The 20,231-nt window shown below is 36.1% G+C and overlaps 2 protein-coding genes and 1 pseudogene across 2 annotated transcripts; 2 read left to right on the top strand and 1 right to left on the bottom strand.

Moving 5' to 3' along the window:
- Positions 1 to 2,994: 2,994 nt before the first annotated feature.
- LOC113358012 (novel plant SNARE 13-like) lies at positions 2,995 to 7,337 on the top strand. Its single transcript, XM_026601510.1, has 10 exons — positions 2,995 to 3,291; positions 5,245 to 5,337; positions 5,463 to 5,556; positions 5,676 to 5,713; positions 5,984 to 6,087; positions 6,294 to 6,373; positions 6,456 to 6,512; positions 6,607 to 6,699; positions 6,793 to 6,867; positions 6,960 to 7,337. The coding sequence occupies exons 1-10, from the start codon at positions 3,215 to 3,217 to the stop codon at positions 7,053 to 7,055; spliced, it is 807 nt and encodes a 268-aa protein (XP_026457295.1). The 5' UTR covers positions 2,995 to 3,214; the 3' UTR covers positions 7,056 to 7,337.
- Positions 7,338 to 7,859: 522 nt separating this feature from the next.
- LOC113360337 lies at positions 7,860 to 9,663 on the top strand (annotated as a pseudogene).
- Positions 9,664 to 10,970: 1,307 nt separating this feature from the next.
- Positions 10,971 to 12,296, bottom strand: LOC113360338 (F-box protein At3g07870-like). The gene has a single exon (XM_026603856.1). It carries the CDS (start codon positions 12,294 to 12,296, stop codon positions 10,971 to 10,973), a length of 1,326 nt encoding a protein of 441 aa, XP_026459641.1.
- Positions 12,297 to 20,231: the final 7,935 nt, after the last annotated feature.

A 20,231-nucleotide genomic window follows, 5' to 3' on the forward strand; every position in this document is an offset into this window, starting at 1 on the left:
TATCTTAATGTTCATGAATTGATTCTTCTATAAGTACTTTGTACGATTACGAATCAAACTGATTACGTTTCAATTTCATATGTATTATGAGATAGTGAACAATTGAACAAATCTATTTGAAGCACAAATAAATCCATTTGATCATATTTTATGATTGATTGATCATCGTATTTGATCTAGAAGTGTTAGATGAATACGACTAACACAAAAATATTCATATGGTTAACTTCGGTTAACTGTTATTGAGCCAATCCAATATATACGTTTAGGTACAGTTAACCATATATGAATATAAGTATATTTCATTTGTGTGTAACAAGCTAAGACCATCTAACGGTGGAGATTAATTGCTTAATCTCTAAGCAGACATAGCTTAAATCTTAAATCAGGAGTTCATCTAACGATGAATATTGAATGCTTTATTACTAAGATATCTTAGCTTTGATTGAAAGCAAACCTGATTTGAAAGATTATAAGGGAGAACTCTAGCAACTAGAAAACCTAAACCCGACACTTTCCCGTGTCTTAGTTCAAACTAGAGTCGATTCTCCTTTAACCTAGGTTTTCGAAAACCATTATTAGGTTCACGACTTGAAAGCTTCATTTGGGATTTGTGAAGCCAGATCCAACTATTTTCTCGGTAGTTGTATATTCTTATCTTACTTGTTCTATCATATTGAGTTTTATCTTCTCTAAGATTTACTCGAGATTTATCTCCGATAGGCAAGATATAAAAAGTAATCAGAATAGTTCTTCGTCTTAGACTCTTGTGACTCCGCAATAACTTCTTATATTAATCAGTTAGGTTATTGTGAGGTGAATAATATTTCTAGGATGCTCTTCGGGAGTATAATATCGGATTATTAGTTAGTTCCTTTTCACCTTGATTTTCGTGTCAAAAGACGGAACAAAAAACAGAATAAAGAATAGACATATATGTGGGAGACAGATTTGTTTATAAGTGTTCGACTTTCGGTCGTAGCAACTCTTAGTTGTGGGTGAGATTAGCTAAATGAATCAAGTGCGAAAATCCAACGTGATTCTAGAGGCGTAAGGAACGCGACTGTACCTTAATCGGTGTGAGACTTGGTTAGGGCTCTACTACATTCCAGTCTGAAGTTAACTTGTAGTAGGCTAGATTATGTAGCGGCTTAATACAGTGTGATGTTCGAATCTGGACTAGGTTTTGGATGGATAAATGGCTCAATGAAATTCCTTTTTATTCTAAATATCCAAATCTTTTTGCAGTCTCAAGGGCAAAGGACAAGACTGTTGCTAACAGTTATGGAGATAATGACATCCATTGGGATCTTGTTGTTCCTAGAAGGCTTAATTCTTCTGCAAGGACTGAATTGGTGGATCTTCAAAGTAGTTTAAATTTGGTTATCATCAATAAAGACATGGAAAATGAGATTCTATGGTCTATTGGAAGTAAAGGGAAATTCTCAGTTAAATCCACTTATGATGCACTTGCAATTGTTCCAGCTTATTAAAGTCAATTGCACATTTTCAAGTATATATGGGGTCAAAAATTTCCTCCAAAATTATGCTTTTTTCTGTGGACTATAGCTCACAACAGTCTTCCAAATAGGGATATGCTAAGAAGTAGGGAATAAAGGTTCAACATACTTGTCTTTTCTGTGATGATATGGAGTCATTAAAATGTCATTTGGAAAATATTGTCTCATTTTCTGGAAAAGATGAAATGGGATTTTGTAATGCCAAATGACATTTTCACTGTGCTATTATCATGGAGTAATCCCTTGCCTGATAAGCAACATCAACAAATTTGGTGCATGGTCTCAGTTGCTATCATTTGGTTAGAAAGAAATGCAAGGGCTTTTAACAGTAAAGAAAGTGCCGTGATTTCTATTCAGCAAAGATTAAGTATTTACTCTTTACTTGGTGTCTGCTATTCAAGGATTATGAATCTCCTAGCTTTCAATATATCATGTCTAGTTGGCCTAAGCTTTATTTTGATTTCCTTTTAGCTTTAGAAGTAGTCTGTAACTTCTCTAACTCTTTTTTCCCTCTCTTTCTTTTTCGTGTACTTTTTGAGGGTGGTACAAACCTTTTGTACCCTCTACTTTTTGATAAATATTTTCTTTTATACCGATAAAAAACAAAAACAAAATCATCACCAACAACCCATCTCTACTCAGATCTGGTCCATTTTGGACCTTCTCTAAGCATAATTTTTCACTAGTTTTTGTTTTCTAGGTCAGTAGTTTTAACTTAGTTGTTATTATGTTTTCTACTTATTTACATCATTATGATGGTTTTATCCGCTTTTTGAGGTTTATCTTCGCTTTAATGGCGGTTCTTAGTTATTGGATTGGGTTTCAAAATCAATAGATGCTCTCCAACGACAAAATCTTCATCTTTGTCGTCTCCGGCGACGAAATCTTCATCATCAACTTATCCGGCGACGGAATCTTCATAGATGATTTCTTTGGCGAAGGAAGCTTCATCGCTAGTTACAAGAGATTTAAGCAAATCACTTCTATTTCGGGAGCACATCTTTCTAAAGAAGAAAAAGAAACTAAATGGTTGGAATTTAATTCCGTGAAAAATCATTCTTCCTCCAATTTAATCGGATCTTATTCATAATAATTGTCTTACTCTGATAACGATTCTCGTTCTCTTGTCGGATTTCTCGATATTTTACTTTTTTTGATATGTTTTTGTTATTTTGTATTCTCGATTTTAAACTAATTGTGATCCCAAATTTCTACCAATGAGTGAAGTGAAGAGGTTCTTTGTTTATAAAAGAAAAATAAATAAATAAAGGATTCCACATTTGGAATAATTTAAACCTATGTAATGATTGTCCTTCAAGTAGAAATGTAGAATATAAATTATATAATGTCCAACAGAGATTCATTTTGCAGTCGTGGCAGTTTAAGAACTTCCACGTCAGACATTATTATTCTCTTTTTCCTCGAAGAGAATATAATAAATTAAAAATTACTTTGAAAAATACACAGACAGCAAATCAAAACCTAATAAAACTTTCACTTTTTTCCCGAAGAAGGAACAAGAAAACCCCCAATTTTTGTCTTTCCGATTCTTAATTTGTATCTGGGGCTAGGGTTTTCTCTAATTCGTCTTCTTCTTCTTGATGTTTCTGAAGCTCTATTTTCTTAGTATTTCAATTCTTCAGTAACAATTTTGAGGTGTAAAATCGGCTTCATACTTTGTTTTTGAGGCGGTAATGGCTTCTGAAATACAGATGAGTCCTCAGTTAGAGCAGATCGATGGAGAAATTCGGGACAATTTTCGAGCTCTCGCGTAAGATTCCTACAGTTTCTTGTATTCTTAATGTGTAGTTTTGTAATTTCTTAATCTCTTATCGATCATTCTATCGTGCATTTGTAAAAGTCTTAATCTTTCGATTAGGAAAAGTAAATTGGTAATTTTGGAAATTAAATGATTTTAAGATTAGTTTTTAAGTACCTCTTAATGTAGATGTTTTTGAGGCAGGGGGCAGTTGCCCCTAAGGCTGCTGGACTATTAGCTGAGGGAAATAGTAGTTTCACTTTAGGTAGCTGATATAGAAAATTTATTGCATTTTAGATGTTTGTTTCGGATTTGTATAGTGGATTTACTAAATTGTGGAGCATTAGTGAAACCAAAATGAGGATTGGAGGTCTTGTATGTTTGGCAGAAATGTAGCATCTTATCTGTAATGAACATAAGCTTATACACCAGACATTGTGTTTCACTAACCACGTGACAAACATTAAGTTTCAATAGTGATTACAGTTGCTTTCCTCTAGTATATTTAAAGTCTACAGACTACAATCACAGCCTGACCCTAGACTTCGTGCGATCCAAGTGCAAACTTACCTGATCAAAATGCTGTTTTGTTGTTTTCCTTCTTGTGTGAAACCATATGCTTACACAACAGGCGATGTGTTGCACTAATATGTGACAAGTATCGAGTATCAAAGGTAATTGCAATCACTTTCCTCTTTAGGTATTTTAGCACACGAACATAGCATGGCTTGAACAGGACCGGCCCTGAGGCAAGGAAAGCAAAGTCTTTCTTTGGGGCAGCACAGCCGTGGCGGCATCAAAACGATTTTTCCCAAGGAAGGGTTTCTATAACAAATTTCTCTTTTGGTCTTAACAGTGATTAGAAACAAAATATAGGATTGGAATCATTTTATTCCAGATATAGGATTAGAAACCATTCATTTCTATTTAATCATTGATTTTCTTACTTAGAAGTTTGAACTGCCGTTTTATTTTCCTTGTTGGTTACTGTATGTATCTGATAAATTATGGATATGGGTCATAAAAGAAACAAGCTTCAGGATCCAAAATAGAAAGAGAAGAAAAAATGAAATCTACTGTATCTCTTTTGTTGGTGGATTCTTTTGAAATCTCAACCAACTGTTGAGAATGAGGGCAACGGTAGCTGCTGATAATGATATGTATAACAATTAGACTGATGGTAGTACTGATAATAATATGAATGATCTCAATTTGGACTGAGAACAATAAAATTGAAGGTGTTGATGGTGATAAGAGAGATGGAAATGAAGGAAATGCAAACACAAATTAAGGCAGAATGAGGGTTTCCTGTTTTATGTTTCAACTTCAATTTTTCCACCTTTATGAATTATGAAAAATTTGCATACACGGTCTTTATGGGGAGAATAGGATTGGCATAAGATGATGGGAATACACAAGAGTAATGGTAGCTTATCTTGATAGTCCATTAACCCTTATACTCATCTTAATCACCGCTAACGGAAGTAGGCACTATTGCAATGGGGAAGCAATTTTACATTCACTTCGGTGCAGCAAAATCTCAGGGCCGGCCCTGGAAACTTGAGAAGACTTCTAAGGGAGTGCCAACTTACATGATCTTGAAGCTTCTAGTTTTGCACTTTTGCTGTCTGCTTCTAGTGTGAAATGGATTAGATTTTTCTTTTGTTATTTTCCATCTTACAAGTTTTTATGAAGTAAAATAAAAGGAATAGAACATGTAGATAGCTTGAAGACTATGTAATGTTATTCTGCACGCTATGGTAATTTGTTTCTTATTATTCCTAGTGCCTGTCAAACGTCAAAATGGGGACTGGATATTCGCTTGTTATGTGCACGTGAAAGTATAATGTAGCTTTTCATTGCGAATCAAAAATTATAGGAGTTGCATTAATGATAATATTTAACTGGTGCTAACATGGCTATGACGGTATTAAACAATTAAGTTTGCTCAATTTCATTTTGCAGAAATGGCTTTCAAAAGCTGGATAAAATTAAAGACCCCAACAGACAAAGTAAACAGTTGGAGGAACTTACCGCCAAAATGAGGGAATGTAAGCGGTATGTTTAATCCATTGCATGAATCTCTTCCCCTCGTTCCTCTTTTTTTTTGCCTCCTCATGTCTGCACTTGTCTGATGTCTTAGATCGTATTTGACTAACCTTTGTGTAATTTCTTAATTTTAGGTTGATTAAAGAGTATGACCGAGAACTCAAAGACGACGAAACCAGAAATTCTCCTGAACTCAATAAACAACTCAATGAAAGAAAACAGTCCCTGGTTAGTTGTTTTGGAAAAAATTGCCTTGTACTTCTTGTTTTATTCTTAATGTATTGATAAGCATATTCAGCAGTTGGAGAAATGTTCAATGTTGACAATTTATTGTTGTTTTACTGCAGATTAAAGAGCTAAATTCTTATGTCACCTTGAGAAAGACGTAAGTTAGTTTCTTTTTTAGGATGTATTAAGATGATGTAGTTTTTTGCTGTCTATGTATAAGATTTGTTGAAAGATGGTGTATGCCACTGTGACTCGTCAAAGGTTGCAGAGAGTTGGCATTAATTTAACTCAATTTGAATAGGGCGGGTTTTCAAAATACTTTTGGCACAGAACTGTCCTATGCGCATCACTCATACACGAGCATTTATGTGATAGCGTTACAGATTTATGTATGGATTTCGGATACTAAATAGAAGTTTCACTGCAGGTATACGACTAGCCTTGCTGCTGCTGGCAATAAAAGAGTTGAACTTTTTGATGGAGCAGGAAGCAGTGAACCTACAGCCGAGGAAAACATTCAAGTTGCATCATGTAAGACGTGATCTGTATATATGCTTATTAATGTCAAATACTGTAGTACTCACTTGATTATAGAATTGCGTCTTCCGAATTCTTACTTTTACAGCTGAAATTGATATCTTTTCACATAGTCGAAACTTTTTTCGAGCCTCACTGGCCTTTGCTAAGTAAATATTTCTATGTACATTCTCATTTTTCCGTGGGTTGTTTTTTTGTAGCAATGTCTAATCAAGAGCTTATTGATGCTGGGAAGAGAAGGATGGATGAGACTGATCAGGCTATTGAACGGTCAAAACTGGTATACAGTTCGCTTTAAACACCTCTCTTTGCTTACCAACTGCTAAAGGCTAGTGTGTTCTCACTGTGAGATTGAATTCTAGGTTGTGGAGCAAACTATTGAAGTTGGAGCTCAAACTGGAGTTGCCTTGAAGGGCCAAGTGAGTAGGTTTCAGATTCCACGTCGTCATATATAAACTTGAAAAGACAGGAATCAAGGTTTGTAAAATGATTTTCTTTGTCAACTTTGTACAGACAGAGCAAATGGGTCGGATTGTTAATGATCTTGATACGATTCAGTTCTCTATCAAAAAGGCATCTCAGCTAGTGAAAGAGATCGGAAGAAGGGTTGGTTTTTCAGTTTCCACAATCTTTTCAATCTCTCTTTTATGTATTTATGATCTTTCAAATCTGAAAGAACGACCACATCTCTTTGTTCAGGTTGCGACAGACAAATGTATCATGTTCTTTCTATTTCTGGTTGTTTGTGGGGTGGTAGCTATTATCATTGTCAAGGTACAAACTCCCTCCCTCCCTCCCTCCCTCATCCTCCATGTATTGCGTCTATCTCCTTTTTTCAATTCTAAGATTTACTTGTACTGTTGTAGATTGTGAATCCGGGCAACAAAGACATCAGAGACATTCCAGGATTAGCACCACCAGCTCCAGCGAGGAGATTATTATCCTTACCGGCTAATTATTAACTACAGTACTACTACACTGTTGTAGAGTAAAAGAGATGAGGTTTCGAGTGATTCTTGTATTTACTTCTTTATTGTTTCTACAATGTGAGCCATGGTTTGCGGATAAACGTTCAAATATGCACAGATATATGGTGTTTGGGCATCTTCCAATTTTCTTCTTCACCTCTTTCTTTCTTTCAATCTGTGTTTGCTAATGTGAAAATTTCTTGTCATCATTTTTCAGTTGTACGACACTTGTTTCTCGAGATGTGTATATTGTGATTGCCTTTGTGATTCTTTCTTTCTTCTCTTGTTTGGCAATTGTATCAGTTGTTGGTTGTGTCTGTTTCCATAGCCATCATTGTAAACTGTCTCACCTTTTTATTTAAAACGAAAATGATTAAAACTTTTTTTTTCCCCTGAAGAGAAAGAGAAACTTAAAATTGGGATAAGATTTCCAACTGAGAGGTTGCAAGTATTTTTGAAAACGTTTGTATTAGAGAACTCTAACATAATGGTGGCCTTAAATACTCTATAAGTTATCCTGGCTATAAGTTCTGATTTCACCCCCAACTGATTGCCTTGCCTATCCAAATTCCAATGGACTTGAGGCTTCCATGTAGCACATTGTCCGACTACTAGCAAACTCAATTCAAATTTGGAAATTTCCCGCTTAAATGGCATCTCTGGTCTCTAGTACAGTTTTTCTGCCCTAATATTTCTCGATTTTGTCATTAAGCCAAACACTCTCGGAGTCTCAGATTAAGAAAAAAGAAGAAGAAGAAATCCCTAATTTTTAGGAATTGTTGTATTAATCTATTAGTAATGTCATTCGCCGCCGCTGATACACCGTCGACTTCAACTTGTAGTGGTGGCGCACAAGAACTGGATCCCCTTTTGAAAGATTTGAATGAAAAGAAACAAATTTTAGAAGAAATGTAGTATCGTTAGCTGCTGAATTGAAACATATTCGGAATCAACTGGCTTTAAAAGAAGAGATTTTTGGTAAAGAGATGATTACTAGACAAGTGGTTGAGGCAAAGGCGAAAGACATGGAAGAAGAAACTAATCGTTTGCAGGAGAATTTAAACGACCGGAATCGGAAATTACAAGCTTCAGCTTGCATAGCTCAAAAGGTAACACAATTTACACTAGTTGGGGGGTTTGGGGTGACCCCTCATGCCTCATGCTACCACCCCCCATAGTGATAATGGAAGTGATCTGTAATTTCTTCACAAATCATGAACAAACCACAGATTAGATTTATGGGGGTGCCGTTTTGCCACCGATAGTAGGACTCATGTTGGACTCTAGGATCACTTTATGACAACTGAAGCTGTAGGAACGAAAAATAGCCCTTAGTGCAAAGAGTAGACAAGAGACAAACACTGACACGATTTCGTGAAAATGAGTCTGTTGGATGTGTGGATGTTTTCATTCTCCGTCACTAGCATTTTACTTTTGGTCTATCTTTAAATCCATTTTGTTCTGCTGTTCCCTTCATCTTCGCGCATAATTTTGATGTGTCTTGGTTCTCATTTCCATGATGTTTTTATGTGGCATAGTATTTGATGGAGATGGATGATTTAAGGTCTCAACTTTCAAGCACACTAGCTAATGCAGATGCAAGTGCAGTATCAGCTCAATCATCTCAGCTTCAGTGCCTGGTACTGCAAAATGAGTTAGATGAGAAGAAGAAGACATTAAAAGAGCATGAATGTCGTGTCACTACGCTAGAAGAGAAGTTGGTTAATCTGCAAAAAGATCTTCATGAAAGGGAGGAATCTCAGAAACAACTAAAAGATGAAGTCTTGAAAATGGAGCGAGAGATTATGCTAGCGGTTGAAACAGCTGGACAAAGAGAGGATTCTGAACTGAGGCAGATCTTAGAAGAGGCGGCTATTTTGAGAGGATTAGTAAGCATTTGACTTCCAAGGATGAAGAGATTGTTAAGTTGAGGAATGAAATCAGGACTATGTCTGCCCACTGGGAACTAAAAATTAAGGATCTGCAGTCAAAGGTAGTTAGAATGGTATTGTTAGCATTTGCTTGGTATCATGAAGTTCAGAGCTTGGCATTCACTGCTAATTTTTTTAGTTTTTGTACTTATTATGCTTCATCTTCTCATGGAGCAGATGGAGAATCATCAGCAAGCAGAACAGGAACTGAAAAAGAGGGTACTGAAATTGGAGTTTTTCCTTCAATAAGCTCACTCCCAGACAAGGAAGCTTCAGAAGGTACTCAGACATTCTTACAAATCTGTTTAAATGCTCTGAATTTAGCTGCATATCTTTAACTGATGAATGCATGCGCAGTTCTCTCTGCCTGTCATGCTCGACGTTCACATGGATGTTTTCCTTCAGTTTTTTCACTGCAGTTTTTGGTTTGTGTCCGGCAGATGGGAGAGAAAAAGGATAAAGTTCTGGAAGAACTCAAAAATCAGGTGGATATAAAGCAAGAAGAAGAAAGTTTCGGCATTGACAAACAAAACTTCTGGGGTAGCTCTGGCTTTAAGGTTATGGCTTCTATGGCAATGTTTGTCCTGGTAGTATTTGGAAAACGTAACTCTCCTTTATGTGATGTTGTTTCTTCTCACCACACACTCACTGACAGTCTCACACCTAGATAAGCGACAATGTGAAACTTATAATCTTTACTGGTTACAGCAAATCTCCATTCACTTTCATTGGTGTATCTGAGCCATATGGGATTTGCATAATGTGCAATAAAAATCATCAAATAGCTGCGGAGAGAAGTTGTAATGTTTTGTTTATATAACTTGTTCATCTGGAAGCTGGTCAGTTTAAAGAAATTTGTTCTGTCTTTATCAAGACAAGATTCGGGTTGGGGCTCCTCTCTTTTTCTTGCAGTAGACATGTCAATACATTTGCATGAAACTAGGGAAGCAAAAAAAGAACTGAGGTATATCAACCAGTGTAATACTAAGTGCAGCTGGGAAAAACTCAGTATACCAAACAGATAAAGGAAAATGCTTACACCTGCATCTGCACGCACATCAAGGCCCCAGACTATTTTTCTGGGGTATCTTACTAATGACATTACGGTCTCAGAACAGTCTTCAGGTTTCGTGACACAATCAGAGGTTTAGCTGACTTTTTATCTAAGTTCTGCTGGTTATGCAGTAGCTACTGGGCTTGTTGGACTTGGAATGGTGAAGTTTAAAGGTGATTATGGGGTGAATTAGGCAGATTTGATTTGCTTGTACCTTGCCAGAGCAAGTTAGACCCTTTATCAAATTCACATAAGACCAGATAAACACCTAGATTAGCATCACCTACCCACAGCCTCAAAACTGTAGCTCCTGAGCTGAAAGTAGAAATTAGAAACCAAAGTTGGCAGAATCTAAATATTACCTACAAAAGATAGACAGGACAATCCAAGAAATTCAGAGGGCATAATAGAGCTCTTTTTGATCCTATCACTCCCAAACCTCGGGCTGATAACCTGCTGAGCCTGACTCTGAACTCCTATGCTACAGTGCTTTCAAGAGTTAGCTGCAATCAAGCACACAGGGGAACCTCATAGAAGAGAAACGAACAAAACAAGATGAAACAAACAAAAAAGAAAACTTAAGAGGAAACAAAGAGTAATTCCTCGAAATACATAAATTTCTCCATTGATAATAGTAGCAGATAAATAAGGTTAACGCGTGCTACTAGTACTAGGCATACATGTGGTTCTTTTCAAGATAAAAACTGCAGTAACCGTGAAAAATTCACGAAGAATACAGTTGTGGTTGTTCAGTCACTTGAAGAAAAGTAAGACAGAAATAAGCATACATACAAATAATAAATAAAACTAGGTGCACTAGTAGAATTGGTTTGAAGTGCGGAGCATAGGCTAGTGTCTCAGGTAGAAAGCTCTAGTAATCTTTGTTGGCCTCCCTCTCCTTCTCCAGCTGATAACATTATATGTTTACATTCCTAAAGCTTTCAATGAAACAAAGCTGTTGATGTGAGGAACTGCTTGCAAATTTTTGAAACCCAAATCACCACCATCCATTAGTTTTGTAACACTTTTAGCTTTAGCGTCATAGAGAGACAGAATAGTTCGATTGAACCAGAATAGTACATGACCCCTCTCTGTGAGCGCAAACGGCTCGTATTCACTAACCCACTTGGCATCCCATACTATTTTGAACTCCCTTGTCCAATTCCAAAACCCATTTATTTGGGAGCTACTATTATCACGGTTGTTGTTGTTGCTGCTTCTTTTCTCCAATGACCATATGTTCACATATCTACCTCTCCTTTGATGAACAAAGCACAAACACCCGCCTAACACCTGAAGTCGATAGGAATGACGCTTACCTACAGAGAATTCTGATGGTGGTTGGATGATGTGAAACTCCTCTTTTGCCAAATCGAAAGCCACGATATTCGAATCTTTCTCGGAATTCAGCCAATAAAGAGCCCCATTTGCATAGACACCCGGTGATGCAGTCAAATCAGTAGGCATTAAACAGTCGAAATCTCCTCTAAACGTTCTCCACCCCTCATCGCTGCCACTACCACCAAGAGTATATACCTGGACCAGCAAGGCCTCCCTGCCGTAGTAACAAATTCTAACAACCTTGTATTGATTAGTTAAAGGAACATAACCAAATCCAGATGCAATATTAACCATAGCAAGAGCTTCTTGTGATTGATAATTAACCATGAACCTTGGAAGATTGAACTCTTCTCCTGTGATTGGATTACATGCATAAACAGGATCCTTGTTGATAAATAACTCTGAAAAATAAGATGCGGAGAAACAAATGAGTCCATTGCATGAACCAACAACAGAATATTCCGAATTCGGTGTAAATAGATGGTTGTCGTTCCTCGTGGCTTTAAGTTTCTTATAAGTGAAGTGCTGCTTCTCATCAGAATAAATACCATAATAGAATGATTTGTTCTGAGCTTGAACATAAGAACCTCCCAAAATAAGGAAAGAAGTCACCTTAGATGATGAATTGGCATCTTTAACGTAACTCAAACGACGATGTATTATTGGCTCCGTAGTATCGGCATCTTCACTGTCACTGGAACGAGAAGAACCCCTCTTCTTATGGTAGTACGAATGCTCATTCTCTTCTTCAAATCCTATTGATTGACGACGAAGATGAACATCAATAAAGTGATTGTCACGGAAGAGACGTCGCCAGGTCCTGCATACTCGTTTGGAAGGTATCAGAGTTTCAGCCGGTAACCGTGATAGAATATCTACTTCGATTTCTCTAGGAACAAGTTTCTCCATTACAGAGCTTTTGAAATCAGAATCAAATCAAAAATCGATTACTTTGTAAAACTTGTTTCTCTTCTCACCCATCAACCTCCTATAAATACATGAAATTTCGCTTCTATTCCTTCGATTCCATCCCGGACTGTTGCCAAAAGCAGTTACCTAAAACCAATTAGGTTTCCGATAATACAACCCCCAAATTGTTCTAGATCTAGTCGGTTCACAAATTTAGAAGCCGCCTATTAATTATAGAGCTTCACGGATCCAAACCGACCCGCGAACCGTAAATCCACACCTCTTTGTAACTTGGGTTACATGGCCTCAAAGCCACATATCTTTGTAACTTGGATTGCCAAGATACAGTTCCCCTATATAGGTAAATAATTAACCGGATGTTGATTTGAGACTGTCTTAAGCACCTGCCAAATCTGTATCCGTGTAACCCAATAACTTTGGCTTATCACCACCATAGCACAAACACATATTATATGTACCCTCGGATACCGTAGTATCCATTTCACTGTTTCCCACTGTTCCATATCAGGATTGGATAGAAATCTGCTTACCACTCCCACTGCATAAGCTATATTTGTCCTTGTACACACCATTGCATACATCAAACTACCAATTGCGGATACATAAGGAGTTTTCTCCATCTTCAGTTTCTCAACATCATTCACAAGACATTGGTCACGAATTAACTTAAAATGGTTTGCAAGTTGACAACTTAACGGCTCAGCCTTGTCCATGTTGAATCTTTTCAACACCTTCTCAATATAGCTTTCTTGTCATAGGCACAACTTCCTTATTTTTCTATCACAGGAAATTTGCATGCGAAGAATACACTTTGTTGCACCCAAGTCTTTCATAGCAAAAGACTTGCTCAAGTCTGACCAAGGTAGTCAATATCGGCCGATATTATCGTTTTTAATCGTGTATCGGAAAAAACCTTTACGATATTCAAAATATCGACGATACAGGGATTGAACGATAAAAACGCTCATACCATCCGGTACAAATGATATATCAGGTTCACATATACAATGATAATATCAGTAAGGTAATTGGTAGAGTAAATTATTTAGATCTGAAAATTTATAAACAAAACCCTTCCTCTTAATCATCTTCTTCCTTTGTACCCTTGAAAACTCAATCGGATTCAATAAAAAAAAATCAATTATTTAATTTTTTAATGAGTTTCTTATCCTCGCGGGAAGATTACGTGTTTTATGTTCTTCAATATCTTTGGCCTTGTTGTCATGCATATACATGAGAACCTTGCTAACTGTGAATCATATGGGTTTGTATCAAATGATAAGATAGATTTTGGGTGCAAGAAGTAATTTCCAAAAGCAAGTTGATTCAAATGTGTATTGAAATTAGTTGAGACAATGGTGAAAATTAATAGGAAATTACTGAAATAGAGAAATGAGATTGAATTTGTACCGTGAAGTCTTTGTTCTTCAGAATTGATGCATCATACAACACCAATTTTTTTTGATTGAAACATTTATAAATATTTAAAATTCTAGTATTAATGGTGTATCACCGATAAAAACCGATATAATATTTTGTAAAAATGTATCGGACCCGACCGATACGATACCGATACAACTACTTTGAATCTGACTTCAACCTGGCAATATTTTTATTATCTTTGCCAACAATCAGAATATCATCAACATAGAACAAAAGAATAAGAAAATCACCATCAACAAATTTTTGAATGAATACACAACTACCTGAAGTTGTTCTCTTGTACCCATGTTCCTTCATGAATGATTCAAACTTCTTTTACCATTTTCTAGGAGTTTGCTTCAAACTATATAGACTCTTATTTGTCTTTGACTTCAAAACTCTCGGGTTGTGCCAGATACACATCTTCCTCCAACTCGCCATGAAGAAATGTTTTCTTGACATCTACTTGTTTTATATCAAGATCCAAACTAGCTTCTAATGCCAAGAAAACCCTAATATAAGGGGGGAAAATCTCTTCAAAGTCAACACATTTCTTCTGCTAATAACCCTTCACAACTAAGCATACTTTGTACCTTGGTTGTGAGTTACCATCTTCAGTCTTGATTCTATATACCCACTTGTTCTTCAGATTTTTCTAGTTCTCTGGCTTGTCAACCAAATAAAAAGCGCCATTCTAATTCAAAGAGCTCACCTCTTCTTTCATGGATTTCAACCACTTCTGGCTTTCAGGAACACTAAGAGCTTCCTCATAAGACTCTGGTTCACATGCATCTGTGAGCATCACATACTTATGTGGTGTACAATTTGTTAAAGGTAATCTAGGCATGTTGGATTATCTAAAGTCAGCTTCCGGCTGTTGTTGTTGCACTTCTTGCTTAACAACACCCACTAAAACATCTTCATGAGCTTCATCTTCATGATTGTGTTCTTTTTCCTCATTACCATAACCAAATTAATCACCATCTTTAGGATATTGAAGTAAGTATTTAAAATTTGATCTTTTCCATCTTCTCCACTCCTGAATAGATCTATCTAACACTTCAACGACAGTTTCACCCTTAAGTCATATTTGACCAATAATACGAACTAATGGCATAAATTTTGAAAAAACGGGGGTCTAACAACCATACCCAATATTCCGCTTAGCAATATGTATGGACTAACTCCAATATACTTTCAAGAGAATCAACTAGACATTCAGACTCAATCTTAAGAAAAGTATATCAAAGGGTTATATCTCTCTGTTTCTTAATGTAATAAGCAAATCAAACAGATAGAAATCCGTGAGCCTTATTAATATAAGAAACAACTTGGATGGTATCAAAAACCAATACCCAAGTGTCAATCAATTTAATCAACAACCAAAGGTTGGATTCACAGTTGATTGAACTTACGTACAACCTGTGATATTTCAATTATATAAACAAATATAATGCGTAAAAAAATAACACAGACACCAGAAGTTTTGTTAATGAGGAAACCGCAAATGCAGAAAAACCCCGGGACCTAGTCCAGATTTGAAAACCATACTGTATTAAGCCGCTACAGACACTAGCCTACTCCAAGTTATCTTCAGACTGGAATGTAGTTGACCCCTAACCAATCTCACACTGATCAAGGTACAGTTGCGCTCCTTACGCCCATGAATCCCAACATGATTCTACGCACTTGATTCCCTTAGCTGATCTCACCCACAACTAAGAGTTACTATGACCCAAAGTCGAAGACTTGATAAACCAATATGTCTCACACTGAAAAGTCTATTGAATAGATAAATCTGTCTCTTTCAGATAAACCTGTGAGTTTTGTTCCGTCTTTTGAAAAATCAAGGTGAACAAGAACCAATTGATATACATGACTTACATTCCCGAAGAACAGTCTAGAAATATCAATCACCTCATAATAATCTTAATCGTATGGTAGTGAAACAAGATATTGTGGAATCACAAACGATGAGACGAAGATGTTTGTGACTACTTTTTATCTTGCCTATCGGAGATTAAATCGCGAGAAAATCTTAGAGAAGATAGTACTGAATCACGATTCAAAACAACAAGATCAGAACAAGAAAATATAGAGAAAATAGTTGGGTTTAGCTTCACAATCCCAATGAAGTCTTCAAGTCCTTAACCTACAGGGTTTTAGAAAACCTAAGGTTAAAGGATAATCGACTCTACTCGCAACTAGTAGATAAGGTGTGGGGATTAGGTTTCCCAGTTGCTAGAGTTCTCCTTTATATAGTCTTCAAATCAGGGTTTGCAATCAATGTTACCTTGGTAACAAAGTATTCAATATTCACCGTTAGATGAAAACCTGATTAGACTCAAGCTAATATCTTTCAACCGTTAGCTCGAACTTAGCTTGTTAGACACAAATGAAAAGTGAATTCATTTAGATATGAGTAACCATACCTAAACGTGTACACCTTTGTTGGATCAACAATAGTTAACCGAAGTTAGTATCAACCATCTTCATCTTAACCATAACTAGTTCAAATGATTCAAATGAAACTAGTTCTAGAGTTATTCAATTGTTTATATTCTCATAGAAGTATACAAGACACAATTGAAGCAAAATCGATTTTGATTCACTCGAATCAAGTCATGAACATTATATCCACGGTTTGCAAAAGATTGCATTTCTTAATATATAAATGTATTAGTTCATGAACAAACCGATTTTAGAATATAACCCACTCAAGTATGGAAACAGGTACGCATACCTTAGTGGTCGGACTGAGTTTGGGTTCGCTAGTACGCGAACTGGTACGCATACCACCAACCTCAGTAAAGTCCCGGAACTTGAACCTCGTGTCAGTACGCGTACCGGTATGCGTACTTGGTTCCCGGAACTTGACAAACTAATCAATACGCATACGGTTATGCATACCATAGTTCCCGGACTTGGATTGCACATATTCAAGTACGCATACTATGCTTATATCCAATTGTTCTAAACTCTCATTTCAACCATTGAAACATTCTCGGAAGACGGGAATAGCTGTCTCACACAAACTATTAGCTTCAAAGAAAGTTTCAAGTGATTGAATGATCAATACAAAACATTCAGAGTCTACATCAAATGACTGTCTTACAAAAATCATGTAAGATATTACCAGGTGATTTTTCACATGATCATCTTTTGACTTTCGTCAAGAATATAAGATGAACTTGGTTAAAGCGAAAGCTTACCAACACATATTTCGAGAAATATGTAAGCGAGTTAAACTTAGATCGAAATATCAAATGTGTATAATCGAAGTCTATATAGCTATACGACTTTTGTCTCAAATAGGAGATAGAGTAGATAGACTTTTGAGTGATACATGAGTTCAAGTCTCCACATACCTTTTGTTGATGAAGTTCCACAAACTCCCCTTAAGGAGTTAATAAAGATACAAGAAAACTCCTATAATATTCCACGGTCACACTCCCGCAAAGATTTGGCAATGAAGCACAAGTTCAATTAAGAACTCTCCCCCATAAAATGTCATTCCCGAAAGAACAACAAAAGCGACGTTACTTTCACAAAAAAAGAAGAATTTCTTTGGACATTAACAAAATACATGAAACATGAATTTGTATCCAAAATACTCAATTAATTTAATCGGAAACGTTCACATAAGATAAGTACGGAGCCGCACAGTACTCACACAAATATGTGGATCAAGGAAAGACCAATACTGCGGAATATTCAAAGATTAATTCTATTTTTCATCAATATTTGCATAATGACAAAATAGGCTTAACTTTTGTTGTTAAAAGTTCACTCAATATTTTATCAATATTTGCATAGTGACATATGAAAGACTTAACTTTTGACATATATGGTACAATCATAGTTCACGGACCCAAACACACATATCCCATATCAAGTTGCAACAAATCCGTAAGGATTAAGACTGCAAAATCATCTTCCAAATAAATTTTAGAATTTAAATAAATAAATCTAAAAACATTGCAAGATGAAAATCGTTCGAAATAGCTATGTGTACTCACAATAATGGTTATTTCAAACCCTAGTTATCTCTCTTAAAACACAATAATAAATTCTCATAAGAAGTTTCCTAGATAAAAACAAAAACATTAAGAGATAAGGAAATTAATCATCATCTTCGTCATCGGAAACCATCCAAGAGGCTTGAAAAATATCCATATCTTCCTTGATTTCGGAAACTTAGTAGCAATCACAGGTAATTGTTCTTGCACATATTTTACTTGGTATTGATCTTACACACACCGTTTTGAATTTGATGAAGAAGACTCAAGGTGGTAGGATCACAAAAACCGTCATGGGAATCACATCTTTGTATTTTGAATGCATTCTCCTTCATACGTTTGAAACTACAAGGCCGAACAAGCTTAGGAGTTCCAACGGAGTTACCAATAGGAGCAATAAAATATGCTCGACAAATTTGCTAAATTAAGCAAGGAAAGCATAACTTCTTGTTGGATGACGTCATTGAGAGCATTTGGAAAATAATGAATCCACAAATATCAAGACTTTGAGAACCCAATACAAGGAAATAAACTAGCTCTACAAACTCACGACTCCACCGAGAATTCTCAATTGTGGAGGGACAACGATTAGATATACCAAGTTTTCCGAAAGACATCAAAGCAAGACTAAGATAAGTAGTAGGAAATTTCCCTCCAATCCAATCAACATACTTGCCATAAAGACCATTATAAATGGTTTCATAAGATGATCTTTCTTCTCTTGGTCTAGGAAGGCGAAAGTTACCCAAAGGGATTTTGGTAATCCTTGAAATAAACTCTCTATTAACAAGAATCCTTTCTCTATTTATCATGGTCTTGAATTCCACGTCAACAAGATCAACATCATGGATGTTAGCATATAATCTGATGTATTTTGCGGGCAAAGATAAGAGAGTTGAATGAAACTGATTGGACAAAGATGCAGTCGCCACGGTGGGTGCACATGAATTTATATTGCAGTTTGTAAAAAAAACTTGTTAGTTATGCTAGCTAAATGATTTTGGTTACTTCTTTATAGGTGCTGGGAACTGATGATAGGGGCTTTGTTCTAGGAATGGGAGGTGGGATATCAAAGACTGAATTGCTTGCTTTTGCAGTTCCTAGGGAGAAATTACGTCAACATGTGCTGAATACTAGAGATGTGGAACATCGTGTCCGTTACTGAAAGTAGTTTTATTGACAAGGTGACATCTCTTTGTTATTGTTACTGAAATTCATTCTCTGATTTTTATGGAATATAATACTGGAATGTCTGCGACTCTGCGCTAACGTATTGACTTGACCTTGTCTTCATACTGCTTTGTTAATTATTCACTTTGTTTGCGACTTGACCTTATGCTAAAGAGAGAATATGAAGTATGCTCTAGTAACTTATTTTGTTTTATCGTGTATTACGAACTGAATGAAGTTATTGTACTGATGTTGATTTTCTTTGTAGGAACAACATTCTTTGTCTTATGTGAACCAGGGTCATAACACATGGATGCTCTACTTGATATCATTTATGCGGTATTGGCTAAGTTCATCAGGAGCTTATCGTTTTGTTGTTTATCGTCTATTAGTTTAGCATGTTGTTGTTAGAACTTACTAGCTAGCTTGGACATGTATTGTTATGAACTGAGAATTTCATCCTTTTTTGTGTAAGTTTAAACCCAATAGATAAAATAAATGAATTCTCAGTTTGAGTTTAAATTTGAGTTAAATTTGAAGTTTCATTTGAATTTGAGTTTCACTTGATGCAGTCAGATTAATTCTGATTCAGCCATTTCAGAAAATCTGAGTATGATATTTTTCATATTATAATTTAAATCTACGACCAATATAATGGGTCAGCACCTAGTTACGGTTCAAATCGGTCGTTATTCAGAGGCCCACATGCAGCTTAGGGTCGTACAAAAAAAACGCCTTATTAGCGACCCCATCAGAGACCGTTAAAACGGGTCGTTTAACTCGTATATATGACCTGTCCTGGCAGTCGCAAAACTTCTATTTTCCACTGGTGCATAAATTTTCATCCAAAATAAAATCAGGAACTTGTCGTGTTGAGCCATAATAATCTAGTATATTATAGTGAGAGTGTTGGAAACAGTGACCAAATAATGAAATGGAATCTCAAACAGCTGAGTCGCTGACTAGGTCGCTATCTTTAAGGTATTTCGTGACTCCGCCTCTTTGATTGTGCTAGCAGTACAAAATTGTCGAAAACCTAGCTGATAAAACAACTGATACTCTCTTTGTTCGATTTCTCTGCACCTTGAGAAATCGAACCAACTCTTAATCTTTCTAACACTTTCTCAGAATACAAAGTAGATGAAAAACTAATGTTCTTCATCTTCTCCAGAAACTGTTCTTTTATAACTCATAGGAAATCAATACGCTTTTAATGAAAATAAATTTTGCAATAACTGCCCACTGAAATTCCTCCAAAACAGTCATAAAACGGTAACAATATAATTACCAAAAATAATAGAAT

The sequence above is a fragment of the Papaver somniferum genome, chromosome 3, assembly GCF_003573695.1.
Source record: "Papaver somniferum cultivar HN1 chromosome 3, ASM357369v1, whole genome shotgun sequence".
Lineage (NCBI taxonomy): Eukaryota > Viridiplantae > Streptophyta > Magnoliopsida > Ranunculales > Papaveraceae > Papaver > Papaver somniferum.